This window comes from Agelaius tricolor, unplaced genomic scaffold (assembly GCF_023055355.1).
Source record: "Agelaius tricolor isolate 1412-34295 unplaced genomic scaffold, bAgeTri1.0.p SCAF_9, whole genome shotgun sequence".
Taxonomy (NCBI): Eukaryota; Metazoa; Chordata; class Aves; order Passeriformes; family Icteridae; genus Agelaius; species Agelaius tricolor.
The window spans coordinates 32,473,233-32,497,547 of NW_027269269.1; the positions used below are offsets into that span (position 1 = coordinate 32,473,233).

Consider the following 24,315-nt stretch of genomic DNA (forward strand, 5'->3'; position numbering starts at 1 on the left):
ACATATGTAAAACTAAGGGAATTATTATGCAGCTATAAAAATATAAAGGATGTGTGGTTACAGCAAACAAGATAAACCGAGACTAAATCAGATTAAATGGTTCAAGTAAACTTGCCCTCTTTATTAGGAACTTTTCATTCTCTGAGCTTTTTGGCTATTTAAATTGTTTTTCTGATCGCATCAGGAAACAAGACAGTAGAGCCTTCTGTATATTGTAAGCATTACAATAGCATACATATATTAGAAAAAAACAAGTTCTTTCTCTAATATACAGAGTTCCTCACTGCTCCCAACAGAGTAAGAGCCTTCCAAACAGTCTAAATATACATTAAATTATCTAGACTTAAGGAGTAAGTGCTTTATAAATGAAAAACACATTTGTGACTGAAGTTTTTTGCTATTACTTAAACTGTCATGAATGGAAGAATGTTCTAACCCACACTTCTACAACAAAACCAAAGCAAAACCCCACTATCCTCCACCCCTCTAGAAGGCAACATCAAACCTTCATCTTTGTCATGTACCCATGAAATTGTCACTTGCAGTACATAAAAAGTTGTACAGACACTTGTGGTAAGCTAAGTTTCCATGTTTAATTGCTTACCTATAACAAGTAAAGCAATGAAAAATGGTAATTTAAATCTCATGAAGCAGTGCTACATTTGCAGATGAAATTAGAAGCAACTGAAAACTTGAAAAAAGGGAAGCTTTTGCTTTTCATCCTCCCTTCTCATCAACAATTCAACTAACATTTTTACTAAATTTCTAGAAGGAAGAAATCAGCCTAAGAATATACACATGAAAAACAAGATTCAAAATATTACAGTGCAAGACTAATACATATAAAATGGAGTTTACTTACATTATAAATAAATTATTCTGAAATCGTCTAATAAAAACAATAAAAGTAGTTTCTTTGACTGGAATTTGAGAGAACTGGATTTTGAATGAAGAAATTAAAAAATAAATATCTAATAAAAGATTAATAATCAAAATTATCAGTACAAGAATGAAAAGATAAAAATAATACAATGTTTTCCTTTCAAAGGAAGAAAATGCAAAGAAAGGGAAGACAAGGCTTTGAAAACCTTGTGAATTAATTTTTTATGTGTTGAGAAAGATACTTAACAGATGCTGAGAAATTCTTTTCCAGTCCTGTTTCACATTAAGTAATTCCAAAAATAACCAACACCTTAACCTAAGTCCCTATTGAAATCCATTTAGAAGTTTAAAGAAACTGATTTAAAAATATTTTATTGCTTCTGTGTTTGCATATCCCATACATACACAACTGGTAACATGAGGAGATAGATGGTAACAAGATGAGAAGAGAAATGAAAAACCGTTAATAGATCACCTGAATGACATCTAAAAACACAGTGTCCCCAAACACAGGTAAATCCTCATATTCTTCATTTCTCTTCCCTGTCTATTTCAGAGCCCAAAAAATAAAATCTTGAGCCTCATTCTAAACCAACTGGCAATTTCCCTGAAGTTCATTACCAATAAGTTAATTCATCTGTTGTTAAAAAATTAATCTAATTAATCTAAAGGATGAGGTTCTACCAGAAGGCAATTCAACACCTTTTCTAATAGCAGTTCTGTTCTATTTTGCTCAACTGTCAAAGCACTCAAAATAATATTTTCTTCTCTCTCTGTGCTTGGTAGCTAACAGTGATATAAAGCTGCTGTTGAGGAGCAGTAGCAAGCACTACAACACCCAGAGAAGACACATGCAGCCACAACATTTTCACACACAATATGGCTTTATGAGTTAAACCTAATGGTCAGTCCACAAATTCAGTAGTTTCCTTCAAAGAAGTCTGAAGTCCTATTTCTATGAATATTATTAGGATAGAGTTGTTATTCAGGATGAAAGCCTTTACCTGTTATAAAAATCACAACTGGAAAAGATGAAAGTTCATTTTTCATTGTGGTAGTTTACTTTCCCAGACCTGAATTGGTGTGGCCTCTTTTTAGCAGAGGATAAATTGCCATTACCATATTAAAGTAAGCAACAGTCACCTAACACTAATGTATGGGCAGATGCTGTGTGAGGCAGTTGTCAGTAGGAACCAGCAAATTGGACCTCTTAACTGCTGATTTGAAAAGCTAAGAATGGGTGCCATTTCAGTGTACACAATTCCTCCAGACATGTTTAAACATTTTTAAATTGTAAAGTTTATAGATGGATAGTACTGATGCCTTTTACATGCTAAAATCATTTATACTTGTTTTTAAACCACTTCTCAGATGCTGTTTAAAATGAGCACAATAAGAAACACTGTTGCTGTAGCTGGCAGCATTGGTTCACAGGGCTCTGGCAATAGGAGAGCAGCAGACCTAACAAGGAGTGAAACTTTTCTAACATAAAAGATATTTTGATAATTTCACTCTGTGCAACCTGCCAATTTGCCTTATTAACCATCTCAGCTTGCTCACAAAGACTCAACTTGGTTTTGACACAAGCCAGTGTCAAAACTGGCTTTGGCCTGAGTGGGACCAAAGATAAGACAGCATGGAACACTTCTCTGCTGTTTAATTTGGGAGTCGACTTTATCACAAACTGTTTTCAAAGTGCTTCTAGTTAAAACTGTAGACAGGCTCAATCAAGTAAGCAGCAGCAAATGCCAGGCCAGGAGGCAGAGAGCCACCAGCTGTCGGCCCAGCAAACCTGGGTCTGTGCCAAGCAGATACATGAAGGCAACCCTGGGCACGCTCAGCTTTTGGGTGCAGGGTGTGCCACCTTTTATACTGGCAGCAGTGAAGTTCATGAAGAAATGACAGAACTGCCAGACCCTGAAGAGGAGTCACTGTGTAGCCACTGCCAAAGCACACCAGGGGCCCTCGGGTCACTTGGCTCCCTGTCCAGATTCGGGGTATGAAGGACACAGCAGAGGGCAGCCCACGTTTGCAGGAACCATAAGGGAACGGCTGCAGCTGGCAGGCAATGGAAACACTTTCATTGGCAAATGAAACACTTTCACTGGTAAATGAAACACTTTCACTGCCAAATGCTTTAAGCTTCAAGTAGGCAAGCCTGCAACTTGAACTTGCAGAAACTGCCTGAAACAGTGTTTTCGCTGAGGTCATAAAACACACATATCCTTACTAATGATAAATCAAGGAGTAGACAGTTTACCCAAGCTCAAAAGAAATTCAGTAGTACAAGAAACCAAACTAAAATACTGGCTATTTGCACTATTTAGCAGCCATCTGTAAACAACAAAGGTACCTAACTAGGGTGCTCAATTAGATTTCAGCAAATTCTTCATGACTTAATTCTACAGATATTGTGATTGTGCTTCTTTATTGGTGACTTTGGTACACACCCTTTACATTTCTAATTAGGACTTTGAAACAAGACACTGTGTTTCTCTGACACACAGCTGGAAGAGACATCCCTTAAGCTCTGGAATGCTGAGAGAAAGATCATTCCCAAAATCCTTCCCACGTTTCACACACTATTCTGAGCAACAAGACCCTGGCAACAGAATCAGTGTCACACAGATTAAATTAGGCATACAGTGCAGATAACTAGTAAAGCTAATAACCCAAATATCTCTTATTGAATCCTGCCAATTTAATTTAAGGTGCTCTCTAATAATCTCAGGTATGAATGATAAGCTTGAAGGAATCAACCCTGCAGGAAGATATGGCCTGAAGAGTCAACTCCTCTTTACCACCCTTTCACAGCTACCCAGACTTTAAGGCCACTCTACTTATCCTGCATGCAAGTACAGTACCCAGACTTCCTCCATATCATCCAGCCTCATTCCACAGCTCAAAAGAGCAGCTGTACTTGGGCTATAGCAAAAGGCGACATAGGGATACCCATTTGTGCTAAGTTTGCAGAGGGCACACATAAGATAAAAACGCATCTATTTGATTCTTAACAATTATTTCATTAGGGTGCAGGTTATGAGGCAAGTAATGAGCCACAGACATCTCCCAAGCATCCACAAAGTGCACAGCAATTCCTGAGAACATTTTCCTCATGACAGAATCAAGCTGAAAGGAATACCAGTCACTGTTGAAGAGGCTCACTTCCGGCCCAAGCTCCTGAACGTTGGCCGTTCTGATGACGATCGCGGTCTTGGGGCTGCGGTCCAGCAGCTGCAGCACGGCCCTGCGGATGTTCCTGAGGCGGCGGATGTACACCTCCACAGGGAAGGTGCTGAAGTGGGACCAGATGGTGATGGCAATGACGGTGTTCCTGCCGCCCACGATGCTGTTGAGCTCGTTGGCGATGTAGCGCAGCTCGCTGCTGAACACGGTGGAGAAGCGGATGGGCGGCCCGTGGCAGCGGAACTTCAGCAGGATGTTGTGCTTCAGGTCCACCGACATGAAAGGGCCCACGTTCTTCGGGCTGCCCAGGTTAAATTCCACCAGATCTGAAAGGCCAGGAGCAAGCGTTAGCAAAAGACTAAGTGTTGTAGTGCATTTTTATATTTTATAATACTTTGAAGTAGCTTTGTTTTGTATCCCCATATTTTTCCCAAATGGTTTATCCCAGACTGTACACCCCTCCCTTTACCTGTGTTATCCCTCTCCCGGGATGAGATCATCCCCAAACCCCCACCCTGGCTCTCTGTCAATCACTCAGCATCCCATCCCTCCATCTAGAAGCTTCGGTCCAGGTCGTCGAGTGATTAGCCAGAGGCTGGGAGTCAGCCCCCCCAAGCCTTGCCCCATACACTGTCCTAAATGTCTATCCCCCAGTACACACCCCTTAGAGTCACTTATTGGTTGGTAAAATGTTCTCTACTTTTGGTTTCCACCTCCCTTTAAATGTAACCTTGGCACATCTCCCAGGGCTCTCGGCAGGAGGCCCCCTGAGGTGCAGAAGCTCCTTTGGGACTCCTAATAAAACCTTGGATTAACCCCTGCTAAGTGTCCGCCCTTTCTCTTCTACCAATGTCTCTGGTGTCTCTTGTGCTGCAAAGGCGCCAGCCCAGGTGCCCTCAGCACCCTCGGGGCACACACAGAGAGTGTCTCCCTGCCAGCCCAGGTGCCCTCAGTACCCTCGGGGCACACACAGACAGAGAGTGTCTCCCTGCCAGCCCAGGTGCCCTCAGCACACTCGGGGCACAGACAGAGAGTGTCTCCCTGCTGTCAGCCCAGGTGCCCTCAGCACCCTCGGGGCACACACAGACAGTGTCTCCCCCCAGCCCAGGTGCCCTCAGCACCCTCGGGGCACACACAGACAGTGTCTCCCCCCAGCCCAGGTGCCCTCAGCACCCTCGGGGCACAGAGAGTGTCTCCCTGCTGTCAGCCCAGGTGCCCTCAGCACTCTCGGGGCACACACAGACAGTGTCTCCGCTGTCGGCCGTGTCGGGGCTGCCCCCCGGTGTCTGCCAACTCAGGACTAGCCCAGGGTTCCTGAGAGGCTCGCAGAGGGACAGAGACAACTAAGAACTTCAAGCTGTCAACAAGATGCTTGGACCACAGGGCAAAGCAGAAGTAGACAAGGAAACCTGAACATATTTCAAAGAACTCTAAAACTAAACAGAAGGTGAGCATCATTTTTCAGAGTGGAGTTCATGGGTGTTGAAATCTGCAGGACAGCACATTTGGATTTCATAAGGCTGCCAATGCCTTTTCCAAGTTTCCCAAACTATTTCCTTCTCTCTAGCAAAAAATAAATTTTCGAAATACTCAGTGTTACTCTCTGAATCCAGGGTTCACAAGAACCCTTCTAGCAATTTTAGGACTCCATTAAATTTAAAGACTATTTCAAGTTGTAGGAATTAAGGCAGCTCAAAGACTGTATTCCAACACAACTGAAGTGGTTCAGAGGAAAGGGATGAGTGAGGCAGGAATATTTCATTTTCTACTGAAGTTCTTCTACTTAAGTAACTTTAATGAAGAGGGCCCCAAAACCTATAAATAGCAATGGAGGTAATTTGCTACTTCATTCCAAAATCTCTCCTGTGACTAGGATGCTGCAAGACCTTACAGAGGCAACCCAAGTGATTTCCTGCTGCCTTAACTCACAAGCACAGCAGCAGTCCTGTTACAAGGACAACTTTGCAGATACCTGGTGGCCCCAGTTACAAGGCCTACATGTTTTCAGTGTCTGCTCAAACATTTGGCTGTCTGCCAGGGCTTCTGATGAGGTTTTGTCTTTCCTCTTCCTTTGTTTTTGTCACTGTCACTCAGTAAAACCAGCTCTGTGTCTGAGATGTGAGAAATAAGGCTTTGTAAAGGCTCTTAAAGCTAAATAACAAAAAATTACCTGGAACAAATGCTGTCAAATATTCAAACCACTGCCTTATTGTAGAGTCTCCAAACAAGTGGATTACTTTTCCTTGTAAGCACTCAGTTATATCCTCTGATTTGTTAAAATTATGGATCCAATGTGTTCTGGACCTCCACTGGTCTTCATAATAATAACCAGAAGGGGAAGCTGTGGGATCTTCAGCTCTCCCCATACTGCTTGAATCTGGAAGAGAAAAATCCTTTGAAATTAACATGCAACCAAAACAGCCTCCATAATCTTCACTGACATGTAGTCAGCGACTGCTGACAAGAGCTGGTTGGCCGATTATAGTTCAACTTGGTTTAAATTAAATGGTATCTCTGCCCCTAATGTAAAAACGTATCTGCCACCTTTCTCTGCACGCTGGAAGCGCTCAGTGTTTGCCCGGCAGAAGGAGCGGAGGCAGGGGCCCGGCGGAGCATCCTCCCCGTCCCGCTGCAGAAGGAGCGGAGGCAGGAGCCCGGCGGAGCATCCTCCCCGTCCCGCCGCAGAAGGAGCGGAGGCAGGAGCCCGGCGGAGCATCCTCCCCGTCCCGCTGCAGAAGGAGCGGAGGCAGGAGCCCGGCGGAGCATCCTCCCCGTCCCGCCGCCGAAGGAGCGGAGGCAGGAGCCCGGCGGAGCATCCTCCCCGTCCCGCCGCAGAAGGAGAGGAGGCAGGAGCCCGGCGGAGCATCCTCCCCGTCCCGCTGCAGAAGGAGCCGAGGCAGGAGCCCGGCGGAGCATCCTCCCCGTCCCGCCGCAGAAGGAGCCGAGGCAGGAGCCCGGCGGAGCATCCTCCCCGTCCCGCCGCAGAAGGAGCGGAGGCAGGAGCCCGGCGGAGCATCCTCCCCGTCCCGCTGCAGAAGGAGCCGAGGCAGGAGCCCGGCGGAGCATCCTCCCCGTCCCGCCGCAGAAGGAGCGGAGGCCGCCCTGCCGCGGCGCGCTGCTGCCCTCCAGCGGCCGGTCCGCGCACGGCAGCGCTGCTCGGCGGGGACACCGACCCGCGGGAACAGCCTGGCAACACCCAGAGAAACATCCAACAAACCCGAAACAAACCCACAAAACCCCCAAACAGACCGAAACAGACCCCAGAAAAACTACTCCTACGGAATAACACATACCTCGGCACTATAGAAGAGTTAAGTCTGAACCATAAGGCCTCCAAAGCTAGAAAATGCCAGAATTGCAGCTATGACCAAAAATGGTGTATGTGCCATTTGAATAGGATAACTAAGAGAGTTCCTAATTCCGTGGATTTCGTACTTTATCTCTGCTATCCAGCCCCCTCCCCATTTACTGCATGGGACAGGCAGCTCCCTGAGGGGCAACTACACATCAGGGAATCTCTGCTCCATAGGATGCCCTTTTAACTTGCAGAAGTTGAGCAATACCTTGCAAGCAAAGGTATCAGGAAGAGAAACTGCAATCTCATGGTTATGTCAGCTAAATATTGCCATATTTCTCTTAGTAACCAGAGTGACATTGGTACATCAAAGTTCTGTAAGGCTGTTTCAGGTTCCTCCTTTGCCATTTGTGTATTTAAATACCTCAGCTGAACAAGCATGGAGATCTTCCCTGGCACAAACACCAGCTGCATGGAGCAGATACTTCCAGCTGTTTAAACACTTCTACTCACCTTGGTGTGGGGACTGCTAAGAACAGTCCATGTCCTGTCATAACTTACAGCTGTTTGATAAAGCACACCTTGCCATGGCCAAAATCATGCCAGGGACTGTTTGAATGATGCAAAAGTACAAGCACTGGAATTCCAGGGCCCAAAAGCATCCTCTGATAGATGCTTCATTATAACACAGATAGAGCCAACCATAACCATCTTTCCTAATAAGCATTTTTAATTGCTCTTTTTCTATTCAATATCCTCTGCATGTTGTGTTAGAGGATGTTAACCTCCTTAGACCTCACAGGGACACTAAAAAGCAAACTACTATATAATCACATTTGTATAACACAAATAATATAATCACAATTACCACAGAACAAAGCCATCAGAAAATTCTATCTCTGGATGATTCTTTAAATCTGACTGCAGGAACAAGGAAGAAAACAAACCCCTAGCTAATAATGTGAACTCATCTAATATTTATTAACAGGTGAAAGGAAAAAAAAAAAGCCTTCACATGATCATGTAGTTAAAGACTAACTCATAATGTGAATTCCCAACTTGAGTTTGTTAGATTCTAAGCTTTGATGCAAAAGCAATTCAATTATTTACCTTTTAGATGGATACTTTTATATATATAAGAGTGGTACTAGAACAACTTGTTGGTGCCCCATAGTAAATCAAGTCTGTGTATAGTATCATACCAGTTTTGGCCCAGAATTCAGAATTGGCCCTTATTTTATAAAAGAGAATAAAAGCTCCAATCTGAAGTTAAAAAACAAAGATAGAAATAAAAACTTGTATTTCAGAAAATGTTTTTAAAAACTTGATCTACATTTACCACCGTACAGAAAAACCTGTACAAAAAGAACAACAGCAGAACAAAGAGTTTGTGTGTATCATCAGTCCTAACCAATCCACACATTCACAAGCATTATACCAATGAGTTCAGTTTATTTATTCAGAGACTTCTGTACTTGGAAGGAATTTCCCTGAGGAAATGTGCTATGCCTATCAACACTTTTTAACCCAGCATTAATTGTCAGGACATTATAAGCAGGCTTTGATCATTCTTAGCTCCTGGAAGAAGGGTGACAATCAAATTTTGAATTTGCAGCAGTTTCTGCCAGGAACCATACAGGATGAAAAAAGCAACAAACATATCAGCTAAAGGATCTGGACAAAGAAAAGGTGGAGGGTAAAATGCTGCAAACCTAGTAGCAGAACTGTATTTTTTTAGTGAACAGTAAAACTAAAAGCAAGAAATGCTCTAAGTCGCCTTCTATTCAGACTTTATTGCTCAGGTCAGTAACTCTACCTTAAAAGTCTCTTATGACCTTATGAAAAACAAATATGAAAAGTTTTCATTTAAGAAATAATTTACTGTGTATCACATTTTATGCAGACTTTTTAGAAGCATAAAAATCTTGCCTTTGGATATGAATGAGATAAAATCTGAGTTAATTTTAGTACAGACTGTCTTTGTTCTGTTCTTAGAAAGGACACAGAACAATTAAGTTCTGGTCCAGAACTGTAGATTCTGACATCCTGTGGTAACACAAATTATAATAATACCTAAATGCAAGTTATCAAAATCTGTTCGACAACATTCTTAACAAAGAAAGAAATTAAGAAACACCACACAGCTGTTTTCATTAGATTGAGAGTTTGGTAAGCAGTTACTTTAAGACATTTTACACTGTGAGTAAATGCTAGGGGAAATAAAAGACATTTTTGGCAAGAGAACAAAGTTCTCTCTTCTTTTGATTTCTTCTTTTGCTAATAATCCCATTTATGTATGTAATTTCAGAAAAAAAAAAATCACTATTTCTGAACTTGTATTAAAGTTAACACCCAAAAGCCTTCATCATCTCAATAGAAATCTGATACTGACTTTTTTGCCATGCTAAAAAAAACCCCAAATTATTATTTGATGCCTGTCGTTCTTTTTATAAATTTAATTATGAATTACCAAAAAGAATCTTAAGCAGTTCACCTTACCTGTAAATGCCTTGGGCTTTACAATGACTGAATCAGGTCCACTGGAGAGTATTGGCCTTTTGATATTCACGTCACTTGAACAAAAAATGAACACAGCAATATTTGTAAAAGTTACTGTGAAACTTGGAGGTAATATTAATCTTTTTTTTTTCTTACTCCACTTCAAATAAGCACACAGTACTATGAATTTTTACTCTAAGTTTACTCTACTTCCCACTGCTGAATTCATTCCACATTTATTTTGAGACTAGCGTTGCTATTCTCGATCCAAATTCAAAATTTCATGGCACTGACACAAATCTTGTGCAAGCTTGTACTGACACAAATCTCAATAAAGCAATCAAGCTGTCAGAGGTCTGCAGGAAGCTTTTGGGGATTTGCCCCAAAGATGTTCCCAGCTTGCAGAACTTGTGGGGACAAACCACTGCAAGGGTACAGGGCTACAGCAGCAGCTCCCAGCTGACTAATACTGAGATCTTGTTCTGTCTTTTGCTACTGTTTTGAAGAGAATCCTTGTCTATTTTTTTTCCCTCCATTTAAGAAGTAAATTTTTTGGAATTTCTTTAAGCCACTTCGGTCAAGGATCTCAGAGCTGAATGAAACAAACAAATAAACAATCAAAACTAAACCAAGAAAAACACCTTTTCCATTCCCATATGGAAACATCACCATAATAAATATAAGCTATATTTTACAGGTGGACTGGCAGAGACACAGAAAGTCAAAAGACCCATTTACAAACTTGATTTGGAAGAGCAAAAAAACCCCCACTGATGCTTACTTTTTATTTCTGGTCTTGGTTATGAACATGCACACATACTTTCCTAAATTACACTATTTGGAGCTGCTACCCTAAAATCTTTCCCAATTTAAACATCAAGTGAACATAGTGCCAAAAGACTTCCCTACAACATCTTTGTTGGAGAGCAAGGCTTTAGCCTACATCTACAACTCTGACACTACCCAGTAACTAACTATCTAAATTCAGCTGTGCAATTTCATACAGAAGCAGCTCTGTCACACATACGCAGGCAATAAGAGAAGGCTTGGGGTTTTTTTAATGCTGAATGCAGAAATAAAATATGACTGTGAAACTAATTTAGTTTGACACTTGAAATAACATGCACAGATCATTTCCATTTGCATGGGTATTGCTCAGCAATTTGTTCTACCAGGTGTTTCCTTTATGAAAATTGTTTATAAGATTTGAAAGTTATATTGAGTGACAAGGAACACATTTAAGACAATTTTTGATTAGGACAAAAACAATTGGTAATTTCTGTAAAAATGAGCCTAAAACCCAGATCCTTTTTGAATAGTTTAGATTTGAACAAAAATACTTCTCAAAGCATTGTTATTAATATTGCAAGTGCAGGTATGGAAACAGAAAATAAGGAAAAAGTCCCCCAGTTGTTTCCACCAGCTTTAGACAGCATGCTCTTGTGAAATTCAGTAAGGTTGAATTCAAAGCACAGAAAGAGAACTACATGCCAAGTTTAAGATTGCTGTCTAAGATTCTTGCACTGCTGAATGGAGGGGAACAGACTATTCAACAACTAAGACCAAACATCTGGTCCTGCAGTTACACTCCTTCTCTAAGGCAATGTGTCATATTTAAGCAATAGGCTAACATTTGTATGAAAAAAACCAAACAAAACTACTTGACTGAACATATATAAATCCAACAACATACAAACCTTTGGAAAAAGAGACTTTCCTCTTGTGTCAGAAGACCTTTCAGATATCCACCTTTGGCATGGTTGATTCGGCTGGCACAGGACAGTTTCCGAGGCTTGTAACAGAACCATGGCTCACCCGTGTAGAGATCTGTGAAGTTACAGACTGGGAGACCTGCAGGCAAGCAAACGTTGCACTCTGTAGTCTCTGAATACCTCCCAGACTTGAAGGAGCTTTTGAAATAGACTCTGTCCGGCCTTTCCTCTCGCAAACGCAGGAGGACTTGGATGGCTTCACTCGGATGGACAAGTGACACAGAAACTTTGACCTCTCCTGGCCAAAGCAAGGTAAAGAAGACTTTGTAAAGGCCATTGTGGCAATCTACAATCCTTCCTGCTGCTCCAGCTTTCAGGCCAGGAGAGTGAATTCGTGCTTGTAAATAGTCTCCACCATACTGCTTGGGTTTTCCTTGGAAGTCCTTCATACGAACGAGTACCTCCAACTGATCACCCACCTTGAAGAACTTGCTGGGTTTCACAATCACAAAGTCACTCTGTGTGGGATCAGTGCTCTGTGCAAAGGGGATTTTGCCATCAGGGGGCTTTGGCCACTGTATTGCAGCAAGCAAGGATTCCTGCTCTGCTTGTTCCCGTTTGGACAAGGTCTGCTCCGTGTACCCACAGTAAGGCTTCCTGGTGGTTTTGGCTGTCTGGGACAGAGAATGCTGGACATTGTTTTCTGTTATCCAATTCGATCCTGAAACTGTGTCATCATCCAGGTGCTGGGGAGAAAAAGATTACCTGAAGCTGTGCTGTGAAATGAAACACTGGGAATAATGGATGCTTTGTTGGGAAATGGTCCCAAGAACTGGGCTTTGCTTAACAGAGCTTTGAAGCTGACCAAATGAATCAACTTCACTAGAAGACCCAAGTCTGTTACTTTGACCATGAGATTTCTAAGCTGTAGTTATCCTGCTTTGGCAAACAAGCATTTAAAGAGCATACATCCAATGCATGGCAGTGTTTCAGCTACCAGTACACTCTCCAAATATCAGCAATGTGAAAAAAAATGACAAAAGGTGTCACAGACACATTTTATGAAAAATCCTTTTGCTAGGATTTTTTTCTTCTGAGAAGCTGAGAGGCCTCAGAAATGACATGTAAACAATAATTATCTGCTGCTGTGGAATGCAACAGGTGCATCTGTGATTGGTCCAGGTGGTTGTTTTTAATTAATGGCCAACCACAGTCAGCTGGCTCAGACTCTCTGAGAGTCATGAGCTTTTATTATTCATTACTTTCTATTCCTTGTTAGCCTTCTGATGAAATCCTTTCTTCTATTCTTTTAGTATAGTTCTAATATATCATTTTCTTTTAATATAATATATATCATAAAATAATAAATCAGCCTTCTGAAACATGGAGTCAAGATTCTCATCTCTTCCCTCGTCCTGGACCCTGCGAACACCCCCACAAAAATAAATTATAACTCATGTTTCCTTTTCTTCTGCAGTAACATTTTAGCCTTGGAGCACCATGGGTTCTAATAGCTGCTCCATGTAATGCAGGGAAATAGATGTTACACTGCAGGTTAAGCTGATGCACCCCTGCACATGCCTTCCAGAGAGGCTTGCTGCATGTGGCAGCTGCACTCATTTATCTGGTCACTCTCACATCTCTTCTTGGCTAATTATCTGAAGTGCATGTTTCCTCATTGTGTACACATTAAAAGAAATAAAAGAACAAAAGCCAGATCCTCCTGGGACAATGAATTCATGAGCCATCTGGCAAGTAGAATAGTGCAGGACAAGCTAGGACTAAACAGGCAAAAAACCTGCTTGTTTATTTAGAAGATTTTAAAATCTATATACAGCTGCTTCTAGCACCAAATGAAACAGCAAGCAAAGCATCCCCTAATCACACAAGAGTTTATAAATTAAAATACTTAAATACAAAACTAAACTAAGAGAGGGGGCTTCTGCTGCAACTCGATAAAACTGTATTTTTTGCAAAAATATCTGTGTCCAAAGCTGTATTTGCATGCAAATGACTGCAAATACCATCTTCTTTATGACATCACATAATTTTGCAGGTTTGCATTAGGAAAATTTTAAAAATAGCACAGTCTAAGACTCCAGAGGTACCCATGAGATTTCTAATCAGCAAATTAAGAAAAACCCCTTAAAATACACACAAAATCAGCAGTTAATGACCAATTAATTACCAGGTATATGTAGTAGAATTTATCCATAGTTCTATTTCATAAAGAAGGAAAACAGTCTTTCAAGCAAAGATTAAAATTATATATACAGTGTACCATTCACATAGCATCAGATGATATGCTCATTTAGATTTGAAAGATTGCTAAAAATCCAAATTACATTATTTGAAATCTTTAAAAATATCATTGTACTTACCAATACCTCAGTATTTTCCATTTACTTCCTCCTTAACTAACTACTCACTACTAACTACTTTTAAATGTCTTGTACTAAAATCACAACACTCATATTAAAGCCTTATTCATTGTTATAAACCTTTCTTAGGCCATGGAAATTTCAGCAGTGTCTTAAAACCATTTGAACCACACTGAGATTCAACATACTTATTCAGAAGAAAGGTAAACATAACAAGCAATAAAAACATACAGGCTTTTGAAGTCTGTGACATAAATTGGTTTTGATCAGCTTTAGAGAAGAGAGGATGAGCACAGGAGGATGTAGGACGGATACACAAAATCTTTGTTTGATATCCAAGTTAACTATAAAACCTGAAACTGTAAATTGCTACACTGTAGCTCTAAAACATAATTGACATATACCCATCTATATACTAGATGTTAACATCATAATAGAAGCCTTTGCTTCTGTTTTATAGTCCCACCCAGGATTTAATAAATTTTCCCTGAAGGCAATAATTCATAATTATTTTTGTTTTCCATCACAGCAAGCCAAGCTGCAGCAAGCCAAGCTGCAGATGTATGCTGCACATTACTTTTATTAGTCCTGTAAATTTCAGCCAAAGCTGAGAGTGAATCTCAGGCACAGTTCTACTTTAAATCTTGCCTACATGCACTATTGAATTAAGCCAAGTTTCTATTTTTGGATACCTTCACAACTTCTTCCCTTCACTTGCTCATGCATAAATATATACATATATATATATATAACAGAAAATACTGCATGGAAATATTTTTAAAAGTTTGCTATATATTTTGATGCATCCAATAAGCCACCAACAATGTCTCAGCAAAAATATTTATGTACTCCTAAAGAGGAGTGGAAAGGGAGAATATGTGTTAGGATTAATTGCTGTTTTCAGTGTAAGTTCCCAAGAGAAAGTTTCTGGTTTTCAGTTGGTTCTTCAATGGTTGGCGGACATGGGAAAAACAAATCCTTTCAAATTAAGAAGAGATGGTCATCTAAGACAGCTTAAAAACTGATGTATCCCTAATTTTAATTTTCCATAAATTTCCTCAGTGCTTTTAACCCAGTCTTTCTGTCAGAGATGTAGAGATGCCATTTCTGGCCCAGCTAGGCTTTCTGAAGTCTTTCCAAATGCATACCCATACCTTTCAGTGAGAGAGGGTGCAGAGAACACCAAGCCAACAAACTCATTCAGAAAACAGAATATGGTTGATTGCTCCAAATCAGTCGCCCTACACAGACTTTTAGCAGAGCATAAGGCCAAAGCTCTTCACTTGTATGCAGCTGAGAACAAGGACATGCACTGTCACTTCAAGATCTCCAGGTTATGTCCCCCTAAGCAGAATAGATCATACCACAAATATTTCCTCAGTCTATCTTCAAAGGGCCTGAGGGGGAAGCTCCATGAAGGTAAAAGCAGAGCATCAACATCCTGAGGAGCATTCTTTCTCCAGCATCTTTGTTCATCTTTACAGCCCTCTTTCAAGCCTAACCAGGACCCTGTATTGTTGCAGAATTAGAAGCTTATGTGTGAAAATAACCTAGACCATGTATGCTATTCACAGAATAAAATATTGCACAGATTCTCCCTGCCAGTAAAGGCAGAAAAAGCCTGAGAGTCCATTAATACACCAAAGATCCCTGACTGGAATATAAAAGCTTTCCAAACCATCTTCCTTTCTTAAGTGCTTCCCAGGCTCAGCTCCAAACAAGTACTTAAGTTCTCCAGCCCCTACGGATACACAAGGCCTGCTCTGAGGTAAATAATTAGCTGAGTTTGTCCCCACTTCATTTCCTACTCCCTCTTGGCATTTCCAAGTCTCTCTGGCTCCTCTCTGTCATCATACTGAGACTGTGCAGAATGGAGGGCTTTCTATTGTAGTTAGTAGCTAAACTAAACAAAATTCCTTTATGAAAAGCAGATAGAGAGGATTTCTAAAGAGAGCTCTTCCTTTATGACACATTCTTTTAGTGTTGATTACAGGCTCCATGTTGGATAACACCTGCTTTGCTTATTTCCATCTATACCCCATTCAAGGTGTCATGTATTTTAAGTGCAAACCCATTGTTTGCTGGGTTTGAGCGGTTTTTGTTTGTGTGGGAGGAGTTTGTTTAGGTTTTTTGGTTTTTTGGGGTTTTTTCCTACCTATCTTTTTTTTTTTTAATTTACTGCATTTTGAAGCTAAGCAGAACCCAAATGTGACCACAAAGTAATTTAATGGCTATCTGCCAAGTAACACAGGCAGGACAGAAGAGATTACATGTCAGTTAAGCACAAATAAATCCACTAGCAGTTCCTGCATTAGAGATGTCATAAAAGGGGAAAAAAGGAAATGTATTTTTATGAGAATTAATGGAAGTTTCAGCTCATCTCCTCAGCTTTTGGCATTCTCACCATCAACTAATCAAACATTAGGTACACCATATAGATTAACCCAGGCAATAATGCTCTCAAAGATACTCTAGATGAGTCACAGAGTACTTGGGAAGATCTGCAATCAACACCTGTCCTCAGTTAAACACCACGGTGTAGGTGGCTGATGAAAACATTGAGTATTTCCATGGCTGCTGAAAAAGGGGAACTCCCCCTCAAATCCCAGTATCTTCCACCAGCTGTTAACTCCTGCTTTGGCCTCAACAGCTGCTGGAAACCTGCCTAAATCACTGTCACTAGAACAGGAAACAACACAGGAGATTCCCAGGCAACAGGCACAGTGGGGAAATAAAAGCTCCAGGAGACAGCATCTGAATCTGAACAAATACCAATTCCTGAAAGGTCAGTCATCTTATATTCAGTAATTTTACACTCCAGGTACTTTATTTGTTGTCTATGACAGATATGAAATCAGTTCTCTATCATTACCATCTCACAGCACTGAAGGGCTGCTAAACTACTCTAAGTGTCAAAGCCAGTCCTCAAAAGCCATCACCTGACAGTCAAATGTTCCAGAAATAATTGGAATTGGAATAAGATAAAGTTATCTTTTGTAGGCACCTGCAGTTTAGCAGCAAGAATTTAAAACTTTGTTACACAGTTCTTTTGCTCACTCTCAGCTATCTGATTTCATACTCTGTCCTGGCAAGAAACTTACCTTCTCCTCTCTCTTCTAGGGGCTTGTAAATAAAATAGCACTCACAACCAATCCCAAAGTGGTTCTGTCACCCCAAAGGTCACTAGTACAAATACACAATCCCTCCTGCATCCTGAGAGCATGATGTCTGGGCAACATCCTGATACTTCACAAAAAATTGCACATTTTATCTGTCTGGCTATAGTCACAGAAAAAAAAATCTAATAAAATAAACGCACATTTCTTCTGGTACTATATAATCAACTATGTGACCTCAAAGGAATAGTTATTCCATTAAAAAAAGCAAAGTAAATAATAAGCAGGCTACCAAACCTTTTGTGGACAGCTTGTTGGGTTTTTTAAACACAAGAAAAGTAAAAATCTGACATGGGTATGACTGTTGGGAGGATTAGTAGTATAAGAAATTAAGAGGAAACATTCCAACATGAAAAGGTATAAAATCCTAAAGCAAAACAGAAGGGACACCAGCTGACAATTGCCTTAGATCTTGAGCTTTAACCAGCTAGGATGATTTAGGGATGAGAAGTATGTCTGATGCATTTACAAACACATTCTCAATAGTAACCAACAATAAGCTCTCCTTCCAAAGCCTGAACAGATTTGGTTACAGATATTCTGTGAAAGTGTTATAAGATTTTTTCTGGCTTTGATCTCTGACTGAAAAGAATCAGCATAAATGCCTATATTAGACTGCCTGGAAAACTGAGCCAAGACAAATACAGGAGCAGGTCCATTCAGAAAAGTCATGTCAACAGAAGGGGTTAGAGTCGCATGTTATAGTGTAAAGATTTATCAGGAACACAATACTTAACTGAGGTTAGAATAGCAGATATGTAAAGGGCAACAAAGCCACAAAGAAACTTATCATGGACAATGGCCAGAAAAAGCACAGAGTGAACACTCAACCTGCATTTTCCATTTCACTCTCAAAGCACTGCCAGAGAACTTTTCTCTAAGAAATGTAATTTTAAAATGGAAAGAAAACAGTTTAAGATTCTAAATATCAACACTCCTCAGGCAACATCCTAGGTCAAAACCCAAAACAAAATAAAACCACAAAAAGAGAAAACAAAAGCTACCTCCTACAAACAAAATGGATCATGCTAACTTGAACCAAAAGTCCATCAAACACAATATTTTGATTGCCAATAGTTTCCAACAGCAGGTATATGGGAAAACAGACTGAACATGCTGTGCCATTTCCTCCTGTAGACTTAACACACTTTTTAGCCCTTTATGGTTTAGATTTCTTAAACACTAGGGTATCTAGTACCCCCAATGGACTTTTCTTCTGTGCATTCATCCAGTTTTTGAATATATACATTTAGTAACTACAAAGACTTACTGCAAAAGCTTCTGCAGCTTTGCTGCAATCCTTAATAAAATATCCCTGCTTCCTTTAAAATCAGCTGCTGCAGTTTCTATTTAATGTGCCCACAAGTACTGGAATATGTAACACTCATTCTTCAGTTATTGATCCTGAATCACTTGTGGTTTTAGACTTCCCAAACATCTTCCTTACCCTTACATGATCCTCTTCCAATTCAACTGTATTTTGTGTGGAGTGAGGGGGCTTTACAGCCCCTCTTTTGGATCATTTCATTTGGGCATCACCAGCCAGGAGGAAGGAAGATTCTGCACACAGCATATACACAACTTAAAAGCATAAAGCACTTACTGACTGGCTGGCATGTATGAAGAACAGCTATAATTAAACAAGGTGTTACCTAATTACCATGCTCATCCACCAAATGCAGCACTGGAATGCCTGGCCATGCAGGCAGCCAGAGGGCAGGGTCAGCCTCCAGGGCTCCTGAAGACAGATCCTCATCCTCCTTGACTTTAATCTGGACTTACTGACTAAGCAGTTTGAAAGTACCTCTGCACTGAAGCAAGAAGTAAAATGAAGAAATATGCAAGACAGATACAGCAGAGGGGAAAAAGGGAAAGATAAACAAAAATTGCATCAGACAGGCTGGAGATGAACAAGCTAGTAACTGCTCTTCAGAAAAGACCTAGGGATTCCAGGAGACAGCAAACTCACTGTGTGTCAGCAGCACAGCATTGTAGCAAAGAATGAACAAGCTCCTAACCAGATGATTGAGCAAAGTTAGAGTTCTCCTCAACTTGACCATGGTGAAGCCACACCTAGAACACTGTGTCTGGCTTTTGGACAACCCATGCCAGAGTAAAGCTGGCAAGACTAGCTAAGAACCCTTGAGATGCTTAGGGAACTGGAATGACACTAAGGGAACCAAAGCATCTTTTTTTAATTCTAGAGAAGACCAAAAGGGAACCTAACGGCAGTCTTTCACTAACCACAGGGGAGTCACAGAGGAACTGGAGTAACATTCTAATAGGATAAAAGGTTGCACTTAAGGCAAACATTCTTCCCTCTAAGAGGGATGCAGCATTGCAACAGGCTGCCTAGGTAGGTTGTGAAATATGAGTGTCTTTGAATATGGTCAAAAGTCAAAATACCCTGTTGCAATCCAAACTAACTCTGATGTCAGTCTGTTTAGGAGGGTGTTGAATTAAATACCTCCAGACATACCTTCAACTATGAATTTTCTGTGATTCCTATTTATAGCTAAGTGCTGTCAGTCAGACAATTCTAACCTCACACTCAAAAGCCCATAATGTTGCTCAAGCCATCTCGGAGAAGAAACAGGTTCCACTTACCTCTAACTGAAAAAAGTTATGGACCAGCACCACGACAGCCAGCACTGCCATGAGCAGGCAGAAGAGCTGCAGCCTGAACGAGTCACGCCACATGGTCCATCCGTGCCTTTCCCTCCCATGTTACACATTGCCGTGGCTTCCATTCGCCCCAAACGTGAATGTCATTTCGTCTCAGCAGGGCACGAGAGAATTCAGCTGGCTTCCACTTCATTCCTGCAAGTGCATTTACAAAAACTGTACTAAGTCTCAGAAAGTTACTGGAACTAGCCAAGTTTTGCACTGAAAGTTTACAAATGGTGGGGCAATAACTAGTACAACAGAACAGTCAACACAGATTATTTTTGTGGAACTAATATGAACAGCATTATCTATCATGTTACATCATTTTCTGCCAAAGCAAACCCTTATCATAAAGCTGGTCTCACCTGCAGTGGATACCAAAAAAAAGGGCAAAAGAAGAGTGCAAGATTTCATTCTGGCAATCAAAAAGACCAAAACAAATTACCACGATCCTATTTATCTGTTAGGCCACACCATCACCGTCCAGACTGAAACAATAATTTGTGGGTTTGGACATTTCACGTTAACTTTTATAGCAGAAACTTGTGGGTTTAGACTTCTCTCATTTACCTGTTTACACATTCCATTAAGTTGTTATTAAACACTGGTGTCTGAAACAAATTTGGATAAGTAAGGTAAAACTTACTTCCTCCAGTTTTCTGCTTGGGAAGAGGGGGAAAATAAATCAACTGTAGCATTAAAGAGGAGATACCTAAGAGATTGAAAGCACTAAAATTTAACTTCATGCACATCTATAACATTACATTACATCTTCCCTGTTTTGCTTTTTTATCATTGCTTTTATCTCAGGCACTCGTATGCAGCTCTAAAAAATAAAAAAAATAAACTTTTTGAAAGAATACAATGTGTTGGGATTTGGTGTTTCTGGTTCTTTAAATCTAATAATAGTACTGTCTTTCATAAACTTTAACTTTCATACAATATCATTCCTTTAAGGTTGCTTGATGACTGATCTGCTATAAAATCACAGACTTTACAGCCACTGATAAAGTTCTCAATGCTTGCTCAGATTGACTCTTAAACCTTCCTTTCTTTCTGAGAAGGACAATTTTGATGCAGTCTTTTTGCAAACAAAAAGGGTACTGTTCTTGCAGAAGCTCTAAACTTGGAAACAGAAAACAGATGGCAAGGAGAGACACTCAAAAGACACCAATCTCTCCAAACCAAACATCCTCAAAGCAGCATTACTCATACAACCATGCACCAAGTGCAACAACATAATCAAATGATTACATAAACTGGGTATAACTTTCCATTAATAGTATAACTGAGAATTTATACAATTAAGATATAATACATAGTACCTATAGTTTTAAGACTATATGAAAAATGCTGTGTAAATTTAAATGAAACACAATGATACATTAAATATCAAGATTAAAAAATTATTTATCAAATGAATACAGGCTAGAAAACTGAAATACATTACTGGCACAACCAGGACAGCCTCAAAATAGACCACACATCAAATTGCTTTACAAGGATTATAGGGATTATAACTTCAAATGCTTTGCTGAGAATTAGAGAGATTGCATTTCTGACCAATGAACTAGCATTGAAAGAGCAAGACATCCATTAAAGTGAAAGTATAAAAATGCCAAAAAAAACGCAGCTTTGTCGGAACAGTTCTGCGCTAATATGAAATTGGCATAAAACAGCAGCTTGGGTCATAAATTGATACTAAATATACCTAGAGTACATGAAAATGCTAATTTAAGGACATATATGTCCATTTGAGGAAGAAAAACAAATACAATAGACAAAACCAGAATTTTCAATTCTGTTGCTGAGAATTCTTTCCACATGACTGAAAAGCAGAAGACATTGAAAATGTAATGTAATTTCATATGCCTAAAATTTCAGATGCCTAAAAATACCACAAACACTGTTCCATAGTTTTTTTTTTTAATTTTCTGTATTCTGTAGATGTCACACGCCCTAAAACATTTAAATGTACGTGTTTAGAGCTTTCTTTATGCTAAAGGCTTACTATACTGCCAGTTTCATCACAGTTGGTGAACAATTGATCCCGTTCATTTTTTGTATAAGGGAAGCCCATAAATACACCAAAAAGCCTTAGGACTTACCCTACTCCTGAAATGTTCTCTGAAGCCATCCACACAAAAGGCCAACAACCTTGGAAACAATACATTGAAAAATAAATATATTTATAGAAACGCACACAAATATTTCTTAGTAAAATTTATACATTGGTGATTTGCTTACAGTGGCAAAAAATAAAATGGCAGTTACAACTCTTTACCTGTAAAATCATTTTAGTTTCTACAATTACCCAAGGATTTTGTCGAAGTATTTTATTCTATTAAACTTCAATGCTGTGCACTTGAATTTTCTGCTATTTATTGCTAAGTATTACTTCTCTCAGCTTTGTTCCATGTTACCACAAGCCCCATTTTACCCAATGTTAAAAACAAAAACCGATTTAATGACATTTTTATGAATACGTCATTAAATTACGCCGCATGCTCCATTACAGGATTGTTACTTTTGGTTTTTTTACAAGTTGTCAATTACTGTCAGCTCTCTATCCCCACAGCTCTCTATCCAGCAGCAGCAGTTACAAACGCAGGTATGAGTGCAACCTCTCCAAATTCTGCCACGCAAATCTCCAAGGCACAGAGGAGCCGCTACCTGGCGATGCCCAAACCATATGTCACTGGGGCACAGGGGTTGATGCTCGCCTGGCTGCCAGCATGGAAAAGCAGATTTGCTGCTGTTTTCCGCAGATTCCGCCCTGGTCCCCGGGGCGCGGGGAGCTGGTGGCTGCCAGCCCGCTGATATCCCGGGGGCAGCGCCGCAGCCCCCGCGGAACACGGGACCGGACACGCACCCCCGGGCCAGGGACGGGGGCAGCGAGCAGGAAGCCCCGCTGCCGCCAGTGCGAACCGTACAGCTCCGCTTTATTGCTTCAAAGGTACTTTTAGGATGCCGCGGGACGGGCATCCCCGGGGAGCGGCACAAGGCAGTCCCGGCGTGCCCGGGGAGCGGCACAAGGCAGCCCCGGACCGGCAGGAAGCTCCTTCAGCCGCCGCCTCGCTGCGCCCTGAACGGCGCGGGCAGCGCGGCCCTGCGGGCGGGCGGACCCGGCCGCGGCCACGGGGATCGGAGCAGGGCATCCGTCAACCCCGGGACCCCGCACCCGCCTCCCGCCCCGGGCCTCCCCCAGCGGCCCCGAGCCCGCCGCCCTCCGGCTGCCCCGCCGGGCTTTCCTCCCCCCCGCTCCCCAGACGAGCCGCGCCAGGCCGCGCCGCCCGCGCCCCCTCACCGCAGCCCCCGGCGCTCCCCCGGGCCAGGCGGCGGCCTCGCCCCCGGCCCGGAGGCGCTGGCTGTAAAAGCCCGGCTCCCGCCGCCCCTCCCTCATGCCCGCCTCCCCTCCCTCATGCCCGCCTCTCACACAGCGGCAGCGGCCGCCACGCCTCCTCCCGGCCCGCCCCGATAGCGGCGCTGGCCCCGCCGCAGCTGCCGCAGCCTCTGTGCCGAGAAGGGTAAATGGAAAGGGAAACAGACACAAAACCCAACAAAAACAACGCCATCGTCCCTGTTATTTTGTGGCCACGGCAGGTGGAGCCTAGGAAAGCAGGATGTGGGAGGGTGGCGCGGAGCCAAGCGCTGTGGCCTGGGTAGCATCACCACGGTCCTGGGTAGCATCACCACGGTCCCCAGCCAAGGGAAAAGGCTCTGACACGAACCATCGCAGCTCAAACGCAGGAGAACGGAGCAGGAAGCAGCAGAGGCGGCGTCTTGGACAGAGAGAAGGTTGTGAAAGGAGAGCCTGGACCTAGAGCAGCTGCAGGGGCTGAGCGGGGGATGCAGGCACGGCCCAGCACAGCCGAACTGGGCAAACGCAGCTGCATTGGGGCAGGACTTCACGATGCTTGACGAGGACATGACACAGTCAGGGCTGAGCTTTGCACCCTGCACCAGAGCCGGATGGCACTTTCAATCTGCAGGACATCTGCAATTAGTTCTGTAAACGCTTGTAAACACTGCATAAGTTTGGGAATGCCAAAATATTCACATGCCAGAAGTTCTTTGTATGAGTACAGCTTAAGGGCTTAAGCTTATTTTTACTAAGGAATATGTGGATTGCTTAAAACCAGAAACAAGACAGAGCAGCTGAAATATTCTTGTGAACACAGTATTTTAGCCATTAGAAAATGCCTACTTCTGTCTTCTATCCCAGCCATAGCTAATTTGAAGTGATTTTACCTCTATTTTTCTCCTTTCTGCATCTTACAACAGTGGTTACCTGGTAGAGATAGAAAGCACAATCTCAACAGGCACCAGCTTTTATTTCTATTAGACACTGTAGGTCAAGAATTGAAAGCCATCTGGCTGTACAAGCAGAACACATTAAAAAGACAGTATTTTGAAAGATAATCGGTACTGATTTTTTTCCCCTCTCAATACACAAAGTCTATCAGTTCTACAGCAGTCTCATTTCTCTCCACTCTTCCTTCCTGAGCCATGCAGTG

At 41.7% G+C, this 24,315-nt stretch overlaps 1 protein-coding gene across 3 annotated transcripts; it reads right to left on the minus strand.

Annotated features, from left to right (window-relative positions):
• Positions 1 to 100: 100 nt before the first annotated feature.
• NXPE3 (neurexophilin and PC-esterase domain family member 3) lies at positions 101 to 23,554 on the minus strand. Of its 3 annotated transcripts, none has more exons than XM_071433513.1 (7): positions 23,530 to 23,554; positions 21,907 to 21,955; positions 19,739 to 19,951; positions 11,560 to 12,320; positions 9,863 to 9,936; positions 6,239 to 6,445; positions 101 to 4,394 (listed from the first exon to the last, which is right to left on the minus strand). In XM_071433513.1, exons 3-7 carry the CDS (start codon positions 19,829 to 19,831, stop codon positions 3,844 to 3,846), a joined length of 1,686 nt encoding a protein of 561 aa, XP_071289614.1. In that variant the 5' UTR covers positions 19,832 to 19,951; positions 21,907 to 21,955; positions 23,530 to 23,554; the 3' UTR covers positions 101 to 3,843. The 3 variants fall into 3 exon arrangements, with proteins under 3 accessions (XP_071289614.1, XP_071289612.1, XP_071289613.1); XM_071433511.1 differs by lacking the exon at positions 23,530 to 23,554 and adding an exon at positions 23,106 to 23,210; XM_071433512.1 differs by lacking the exon at positions 23,530 to 23,554 and adding an exon at positions 22,472 to 22,916.
• Positions 23,555 to 24,315: the final 761 nt, after the last annotated feature.

Coding starts and splice junctions, on each gene's coding strand:
- NXPE3 (XM_071433513.1), bottom strand. CDS start 19,831: ATGTGGCGTGACTCGTTCAGGCTGCAGCTCTTCTGCCTGCTCATGGCA. Junction 12,321..19,738: donor ATAACTTTTTTCAGTTAGAG/GTAAGTGGAACC, acceptor TTTTCTCCCCAG/CACCTGGATGATGACACAGT. Junction 4,395..6,238: donor TTTGACAGCATTTGTTCCAG/GTAATTTTTTGT, acceptor CTGGCCTTTCAG/ATCTGGTGGAATTTAACCTG.